Raw genomic sequence first — 9,820 nt, forward strand, 5'->3', positions numbered from 1 at the left:
AAGAAAAAGAAGAAAAGGAGAGGAAGAGGAGAGATCAGGAGAGAATGAGAACAGAACAGGACAGATCTGATTAGCTGGCTTGCTAAGTTGACACTGGACATCAAATAAAAAAGGAATAAAAGTCAAGAGAGAGAGAGAGAGCGAGCTGGACGACGGTGTAGGTTTTGAGTGTGGTCACTTGCCTGCTTGTTGACCCACCCTGGACTCTTAGTATATTTTAATGGACTTCTGGATCCAATCACACTCCTAAATGTGCCCTCAAGGGAGCTGATGCCATCAGTGGGAGGTCCTTCACAGGTGCCCTTGTTAGTGCTTGTTGATCCTGGGGGGGGGGGGTCCTTCCTAAGGTCTCATGTGCTCTTAGAACTCCTGTCTCTGTTCCCCTGCAGACTCTGGCTCTAATTCTACACTGCTGAATACTGTACTATTTTGATACTCTTTCTTCCTAGCAGGCTAGATGTTCTGCTGGCCTGGTGCCTCAGTGCTCAGCAGAGATGGTTTTTCTAGTACCCCACCTTCCTCTATTGCCGACGTATCTAACTTTTGTCTCTTTCCTCCCTTTCCTTTCTCTCTCTCTCTCTTTCTTTCTCTTTCTTTCTTTCTTTCTTTCTTTTTATTTTTATGTCTAGAACTGAAAGTATAGCATAGATTTTTTTCTGACCTTCTCTGTCTGACACTATGGCTCTGGTCCAGCAGTGTTCTGTTTTTATTGCCTCTCATTGATAGGCAAGAACTCCCCTAACTGTACCAGTCTCCCTGGTGTGGACTCTGGACTCCTTCCCATTCTACTCGTAAAGTTTCTATTTTACTTTTCTATGGAAATGAGAGATTTTTGGCCCCATTCGCCTATTTTGACAGGTGTTACCCAGAATTCCCTGGTTCATTCCCTAGAGATTCTAGTGGACCATTCTTGTGTGTCATCCAGTATTCAGATTTGGATGCTTCCTGTTGTAATGTCTCCAGAAGGTCCTATAGTGTGCTTGCTGAACCTAAGCATGTTACTATGAAACCTGCTGCAGACAAAGGAGCTGGTGAGGTAGAGGCTGTGGAAAGACACACAGACTCATAGGGGATGTGTTTAAGAAAGCACTATCAGCTGTCTTGGAGGCTTCAGAACCAAGGGAGAACAGCATGAGAGTGTCTTTCTGAATGTTTCTGTGCACCCTTTCTGACCTAACATCTGCCGTTGAGTAGAGGCAACATTCAAACTGTACTGAGTAAATATCCGAAGAACTTTTGCAATAATTACAAATGTCTTATACCCACTCAAGCGCTTTCAATGTGAGAAACAGTTAGTAGGGACCCACTTGTCCCTTCCAAGTCAGTTAAAGACCAGAAAACTAGGAGCAACAATGCATTATTGAAAGTTTAATCAGGGGCTAGAGAGATCCCTCAGAGGTCCAAGGTTCAGTTCTCCACACCCACATGGTGACTCAGCCATCCTTAACTCTAGTTCCAGGGGATCTGGCACCCTCTTCTGACCTCCACGGGCATCAGACCTGCATGCAGTGCACTTACATATATGCAGACAAAACACTCATACACATAAATAAAAAATCTTAATTAAAAATAATTGCCAGATTTTCTTGCTTGTATTTACTGTATATTTGGGTGGTCTCCACTGGACCCACCAGTGCTTCATTATGAAACATAGGGCTTTGCACAAGCTAGACAAATGTCCTGCCACTGAGTCATGCTTATAGCCTGGCTAAGTTTAAAGTCAAGTCATGCTTGAGTTTAACAGATAAGCAGCTCAGTAAAGTGACAGGACCTTCCTGGAACACAGCAGAGGAGGTGGGTGTGCAGGGTTGTGGTGAGCAGCTCTGTCAGAAATCAGATGTCTGTGGGTTCTAGAGGCACGCTGTAGGTAGCTGAGGAAGGGAAAAATTTGACAGCCCAGGAGTAGGCTTGGGAGAAGCTTTGCTTTGCAGATACCTCAGCTATCCTGATAGGATTCTCTAATGGGATAAAAATCATGGAAAGGACCTTAGTTACCCACTGTAGACTAGCAGAGGCATTTTGGCTTTTCATATATTTTTAATGGTTTGATGTTTAATTTTTATTTTTCCTAGATATTAGTTGTACATTAATAATTTGAGCCAATATTTAATATTTTAGAATACATTTAAGAATTATTTAATAAGGACTGGACAAAAGCCTTAAAACATCAAAAAGCCCTGTTGTTAGTTCAGAAATTTACATCAGAACATTGGCTCAATGGAAAGCAAGTTGAAATAAAATTAAAACACAGCATTCCATATTTTTTTTTGTCTGATAATTGGCTAGGATTAAAAAGAAAGTCAAATGTTGACTGGGAATGTTGACTAGGAAGGAAGTTTAAATCATCACTTCACTGTAGCATGAGTTGGTAGCATCATGTGATACACATTCATATCTTTTATGTCAGGAGGTCAATTTATAGAAATTTATGCAAAGAACAAATTTAGAATTGCTGGCAAGGCTTGTAAACAAGGGTATTTAGGCAATATTATTTATAGGACTTAAATTTTAACAGCTTGAAAAGTCTAACTAGTGGATTTAACTAAAGAAGTTTTAAGAGTTCCATTTAATAGAAACCAAATAGCCATTTCAAACTCATGCTTAAATGTGTTGACGGCATGGAAGATGTATATATTCTAGATACACATTTGTAAACAGATGAAAACAATGTATAGTTTTGAAATGCAATATTAAAATATTGAATAATCTAAATATTCAAATTCTACATATGTTTATTTAAGATAAAGAAAACAGCATAATGTCAATAATGAACTCTGGGTTGCTAAATAATGGTAATTTAAAAGTCTATCATTATATTCTTGACTATTTGCTGACATTTTTAGAGATAAGACATAACTTGGGAACAGTGCTACTCCTTAGTGATCACTTGCCTCTCTTGTTTTCTTTTTCTACTTGCTTGGTTGGTATTCCAGCTAACACTGCAGGCCTGTAGGCCTTATACTTATTTGTGCATGTTTCTGTCCTACTTCAATGATGAGGACCTGAAGGTGTACATTCCCCACCACCCCTCAAGGCCTAAGTCTATTACCCAGTCTAATACTGACATATTTAAGGCATTCAATCTTCTGCAGTGTTTTAGTACTGCTTGTGTGGTAGGAAACATGGGAGAATTGCCAAGTAGTTAAAACTTTGCACAATAAACCATAAAATGAATACATTTCCATCACCAATGAACAAGGGCTAACTATATCCATGTGTCTTTTCATACTTTCTTCCTATGTTTATATCTAACTATATCTCAAAAACTAAAACAAGCATGGGGATCTATCCTGTGATGGTTCATAGGTATACCTATCTCTGTCATTTGTCTTTGGTCCTTCCCTAGCGTTTCCTTCATAGTGTACAAATTCAACATTCTGGTAAACAAAACTCTGAGTTAATTAACCAGTTGTATACCATAAAAGAGGTACCTAGGCTGAATATGTATATGCAGAATATGGTTTTGAGTGTGCATTGTAGTCCTACATTTTAAAATTCTATATATGTGTATTTGAGAGACTTGAAGGTATATGGCATAACGTCAGTAATAAATCTGCACTACTTGAAATGGGTATTTTAGAAATGAAAAAAGTTCATGAACTAAATCTTTTGGTATGGTCATCTAAAACCTATGGAACTTGAGCTAAAGAATTCTTTTCTTAATTACAGAAGGAGAGAACTTGCCTACACTATGCTGTGAAGAAGAGATTTACCTTCTTTGATTATCTACTCATTATCCTTTTAATGCCTGTCTTGCTTATTGGATATTTCCTCATGGTGAGTACTGTTGGAAGGGCAAAGAGCAGATGTTCAGGAGGGCCATGGGATGACTCATAAAGCTTCCCCTGGCAGTGTAATGGAAAGAAAGGACAATAAAATAAGCCCTTGTTTTATGCATGTATTTCTTGACTTACAGTGGGTTCCTGTCTCAACAAACCTCTCAGAGATGCAAATGTTGTAGGTAGAAATGCATTACTTTACCCAGCCTATCAAATGCCATGTCTCAGCACCTCAGTACGTTCTAGAATAAATACAAGGTGTTGACCATCTGGTCACACTGGAAGCTGTAGTTCACCTTCATTGCCCAGCAGCACAAGAGTCTTAAAATCACTGGCTGAGGTTTTTGTTTTATGTCGTCTCTCCCCAAGTTTCTGAATTTTAAGGATGCACCATAATGGAAGGTTGGAGGAAAAATCCCAAGTCCTCAGCCTCTGGAAGCTGACAAACACAGAAGGTATTTTTGAAGGTTCTGTCCCAGTCTTTCACCTCAAGGAACTGAATCACCCTTGCATGGGTCTTTGGCAGGATGATTTTCTTGAATAAATAATAGGTAGGTAGTGTAGGAATCGTAAGTAGAAGGTCATACTTGGTTATTTTGCTTGTTTTTTGTTTTCTTCAAATATGATGACTAATCTACACTGATTTGTTCACTTTTTCTTATCTGAGTCCCATGGTGACCAGTCCCACTGTTGAGAGATAATGAAAACAATGTATCACTTACCCAAGTTAAATGATTATGCTACCTCTTTTATGTATCTAGCAGATAATAGATATCAATTATTCCTGTTAACACAAGTTCCCATATAAATTCTGCCAGTTAAAAATGCTATTTTCTACTAAGGTACTTAAAGGATACAGAATTTAAGGAATGTGGTGTGAATTCTTTAATTCACTCTGAACAAACCATTTGAACACACATCTTTGAAGGCTTTTTGAAAAAAATTGTCTATATCTTTATCTGACAGTATTTGAACATTTGTAATCTCTGGGCAGGAAGAATCTGACATTCATTTGTATTTTAGAAGTTTTGAAAACAAGCATTCCAAGATGGTTACTAAGGCTTGTTCAGAATTCACTGTCACACAACTCTGCTTTCAAACATGACTCAGAAGCTGGAGGCCTATCTGTAAAGATACGACTGTAATCAGTAGTCCAGCTGTACCTACCTGCATCCCTACACTCTTAGTGGGACCTGGGATTGTAAGTTTGCGCTGCATGTGGAATAGGTAGCATTAGACGAACTACACAGAAAGGACTAGAAAGGACCAAGTCATTTCAGAGAAGGGCCAGGGCAGAAAGAATTTAGAAGGTGACACAGGAGTACAGCATGGTGGGGAAGACACCTAAGTGGAGTTTCAGAAGTTGAATGGGGAAAATGCCAGGCTTTGCTTATGTGAGTGGTGAGGTCTTTGTGTCCTCAGGGGACAGGCTGTTGGAGGGAGGTTCCTACTATAATGTGGTCAGAGTCTTAACAGGCTAGAGAGAGAGAGAGAGAGAGAGAGAGAGAGAGAGAGAGAGCGAGCACATTTCTGAGGAGCCTCAGATCATGCAATTTACTTCTTCTGTCCTACACCATATGTTTATCATGGCATTCTTTGCCCTCATCAGTCACAGCATGATGGAAAGGTGGTTGTTACCAAATGGTGTGGACTTGTAGGAAATCACAGAGGATATGGGCATTACAAAAGCCTAGAAGAAAGGGATTTCACCTGGCCAGGTAGGCCAGGGAAAGTGGGAGAAAAGGGGCATGGATTGGGAATATCACAAACGTATTTTCTAGGCAGATAAAGCTTCTAGTTGAAGAAATATACTGTGACATGATTCTCTGTAGGGAGGGTACTTGATAGGAAATGAAGATTTAACAAAATCCATTGTAACTTGAGTAGGGGATCCAGGAAGTGGAGCACGTGAAAAGGTTAAGGCTGTATGCTCTAGGGTCACTCAAGAGTTTAAATATTTTCCCCATAATAATGGGAATTTATAAAACTTCTGATCCAGCAAGGGGAAGATAGGAACTAATGTCACTTTCATAAGATGTGGTAGAAAGGGGGTAGGCCTGTGGATACGCATTCTGAACAAGTTCCTGGGTGTGAAAATTTGTATTCCTGAAGCACAGCTTGAGTACTGTGTCCCTAACTGATACTGTTGTGTGTGTGTGTGTGTGTGTGTGTGTGTGTGTGTGTGTGTGTGTGTTAAGAAGTAGGAGCATAGGATTAACATGAAGCCAGTTGAGCATAGGATTAACATGAAGCCAGTTGATTGGAGCAGTCCCAAGCAAGATGTACAAAATATTTGTGAAACACTGTCTTGTTCTTGCTGTTTGTAACAGGTATCAAAGACGAAGCAGAATGAAAATCTTGTACGCATGCTCCTTGATGCTGGCGTCGAAGTTAATGCTACTGACTGTGTATGTTTGTATTTTGAAATACTACTCAAATGATATACCTGGGTAGAATACTTGCTGTTGACAAAGTTACATGCTTTATTTTTCTAGATGTTCACACATAGTTTTGCTTCCTTTTTTCTCATTGCTGTCAGGTAACTTTGAAGTTATTGATATTCTGTTCGGCTAAACTCATGAGCGTAAAATATTTGTTGATTACAGGAAAATTTTAAAATATTTTGCATTTGACTGTAGTGATAGATTATGGAAAATGATACTAAAATACTGTCCTTAGCAGTTTGGCAGCTGGAGTTAGGTAGAAAGTCTATGTGTACATTTAATCTCGTCACTTTTTAGTTAAGTGGGCTTGGAACACTATAAACATATCTGGCTCAATTTTCTTATCTATAAAATGGAGATTAAAACAAATTGTACTAGAGCCTGAACTCAGAACATCATACATGCTAGGTAATACTCTACCACTGAGCTATACCTATCCTCCTTAAAATTGTTTTGTTGTTGTTGTTATGAGACAACCTTTTGTTTTATTACTCAGGCTGGCCTTGGTCTTGTGACCCTTCAGCTTCAGACCCACGAGTATCTGGAATTACACACCTGCCCAACGTGCCTAGTTGTAAATTGGAAATTAGTACTGACCTTATAGGGCAGATTGCTGTGAAGTCCTCAGAAGAGATTAGAATGTAGTCAGTACTCACCTCATGTTAATTGCTGCTGCAGTCATGATCCTAGTCATTAGAAGAGAGGTCTCTTTCACAAATGGAAGGGAGATAAGCTCAAAGTTCAGAGAAATACCCCATTGTTGGCCGGAGCCACAATAACTGAAACACCATCGGCTCCCTCCTTTCCATAAGGAAGTGGAAGTTTTGTTTTCACCTTTTACTCCAAATTTACTTCTGCTAATGCTCAGGGTCAGCTGAAATTTTGTTATCCTGTTGTTTAATTTCTTATACTGGTTAGAGAAAATTTTAGATTTCCAATATTTTAGCAAAAAGGGCAAGTTGAAATTTGATTTAAAAGGAATTGAACGCCTATTTGTGATGCCTAACTTATTCTGTGGGTGTTACCATTGTCCTGTGGTAAATGTCCACTTCATTCTTGTTTCTATTAATTACTTACATTATTTGATGTTATATTTTATTTGTGTTTAAATCAAGGTGAGTTTAATATCTTTTTATAAGTTTCACATTTTAGTTTAGAGTAGAAATGAGAAAGGGGAAGATAACAATGACTTACTGAATTTTCATATACATAGTGAGGAAAAGAAGAAAATGCTCATAATATAAGAAATGCAGCTGCCCATAGATGGCTAGCAGATTGGCCTTGGTTAGTCGTCCACTACAAAATGTGAATAGTTGCTATAGAAGTGTGTGTTGAAGTCTGTGGACAGCCTAACTGATGAACTACAGATTGGTCCTTTGTATTTCAGCATGGCTACACGGCTTTGCATTATGCATGCCAGATGAAAAACCAGACTCTCATCCCTCTGCTTCTGAAGGCCCGTGCAGACCCCATGATAAGGAACAAGGTAAGGGCCTAGCAACTGTGGTCCTCCAAGTGGCAAGCTCTTCTCATCTGGGCCTTTAGTAGAAGTAAGTTCACTGTCTCCTGTGTTAGTCTCAGTAAATTAATTGCTCCTCTTAAGGAAGGAAGGAAGGATTGCACTAGTTTTACTTTTGAATTTAAAATATTAATACTTTTCATATTTAGGATTAAATACAGCATATTTAATATGTTTGGTAAGTGCTCTACAACTGGGCTACATCTCCAACACCCCTTTGCTCTTTAAATTTTGAGACAGGGTCTCATTCAGCTGCTCAGGTAGGGCACTGAATGCTTTCCAGTCTCTTATTTTTTATTTTTTGTTATTAATTTATTTGAACAGGAGGCTTTTTGAAGCCTCTACAAAGTCTGAGAGTCGACTGTCTAAACTGCTGACTCGTCCTCATTGACATTTGTCTTTCCTGGAAGTAAACGATTTCTCTTTTCTGCAGCATGGTGAGAGTTCACTGGATATCGCACAGAGACTAAAATTTTCCCAGATCGTGTTAATGCTAAAGAAAGCCTCATAGTCCTGTGACTTCTTGTGTGGTGACAGAGATGCAGCTGAAGGACTGGATGTTGTCGCTTTCATGGATGACTGCTCTACAGACACCCAAGCTGGATGCATCTGCCTTGTGACAAGCACTGGACTTATAATGACTTTCATTCAGTGGAGGTCACCATGGCCACGATCCTTCTGAAGGACCCATTACACTTGTTGGAATCTCTATTACTGTCAAAATTGATTTTTTAAAAATTCTAATTCAGTGTCCTTTCAGAACAAGCCAGATTGCCTGAGGTCGCATTCTCTCTTCCTAGTTGTGTCGTCCTTCCAAAGACTTTGCCCTACATCCTGTCCTGGGAGACAAATGGTTCTTCACAGGCCCCTTGACGTACTAAGCCAAACAACCAAAGCATGTGGCATTTGAACAGCATGGCATATATGTGTGGAGAGTTAGAGATTCCAGCATAAATATTCCTTTGATGGAAAACTTCAGTAAAAACATCTGTCAGTTGTCAGTTATGAGTTTGTCTAAACCATAGAAACTGGTACATGTTCCACAGAACTGGTTTTTGTCATCATTTCCCAGGGGCTGGTTGACTTACATACCAGCATGCAGTTCACCATCAGTTTATAAGTAAGTGTCTTCTCAGTTTATAAGTTATGTAAGTATCAGAAATGTCTGTCCTTATGGGGTTGAAGCTGTAGCCAAGTGGTCAGAGCATATGTTTGGTATGCATAAAGTCCTGAGCTTAATCCTCACCACCACAAATAATCTTCTTGTGAACACAAGTTAGTTGCTATTTGTTTATCTATTTTCCTTTTTTTGTGGCATTGGGAATTCAACTAAGAGCCTCATTCCTACCAAGTGTGTCGTCTACCACAGTTACACACTCAGCCCCAATTTTGTTTAGTTTTATTGACAAAATTTAAAATATTATAACTTATTTGTTTAAAGGTCTTGCCTTTTCATAGAAACAGAGAAGTATTTGGGTTATATTTCTAATTGAGAGGTTATGAATACTAAACTATCTGTCTTACTTCTTTTGTGAATGACACTGAATGGAACTAAATCTACGTCATGAGTGAATTTTGAAAATCCAGATGATCCAGGCATAGCTGTAGACATGGACTAAGCCACATTACATACTGCAGCCAAAACAATAAACAATGAAAGATTTTCTATCCCTGAATACAAAAGGGATCAATAATATCAAACCTGGAAATGTTCATGGAGCTATGTAAAGAGCCCAAGGGTCCACATAGGGTCCTAAAGTCTCTAAGGAACTTACATAAGATGCATCAACATTGTACCAAGCTACCAGGTAACTCTGGGGAGTGAGGACAAATGAACCTCACAGTCTAATATATGTTCAACACACACTGTATAGTCTCAGTGGGTACCTCCAACAGGCACAGATGGGCTTTGATCTGTCTTCAGAGTAGACTGCAAAATAATATTCATAACTTACAACTTGTCATCTTTGCAATTGTGTGAAAATTAAAGAGTTTTCTAAGGACTTAAATCTAGATTTATGAATGTGTTGGGAGATTATCTACAAGTAATTCTGCTTTGATTAAAAGATAAAATATAC

The 9,820-nt window shown here is 38.8% G+C and overlaps 1 protein-coding gene across 1 annotated transcript in view; it reads left to right on the forward strand.

Moving 5' to 3' along the window:
• Positions 1 to 9,770, forward strand: part of Ankrd22 (ankyrin repeat domain 22) — a 29,660-nt gene extending 19,890 nt beyond the window's left edge. The window contains exons 3-6 of the mRNA XM_059253763.1: positions 3,670 to 3,777; positions 6,110 to 6,187; positions 7,611 to 7,709; positions 8,176 to 9,770. Of these exons, the coding sequence (XP_059109746.1) occupies positions 3,670 to 3,777; positions 6,110 to 6,187; positions 7,611 to 7,709; positions 8,176 to 8,253 (363 nt within the window). The 3' untranslated portion in view covers positions 8,254 to 9,770. The remainder of the gene's footprint in view (positions 1 to 3,669; positions 3,778 to 6,109; positions 6,188 to 7,610; positions 7,710 to 8,175) is intronic.
• Positions 9,771 to 9,820: the final 50 nt, after the last annotated feature.

This window comes from Peromyscus eremicus, chromosome 1, assembly GCF_949786415.1.
Source record: "Peromyscus eremicus chromosome 1, PerEre_H2_v1, whole genome shotgun sequence".
Taxonomy (NCBI): Eukaryota; Metazoa; Chordata; class Mammalia; order Rodentia; family Cricetidae; genus Peromyscus; species Peromyscus eremicus.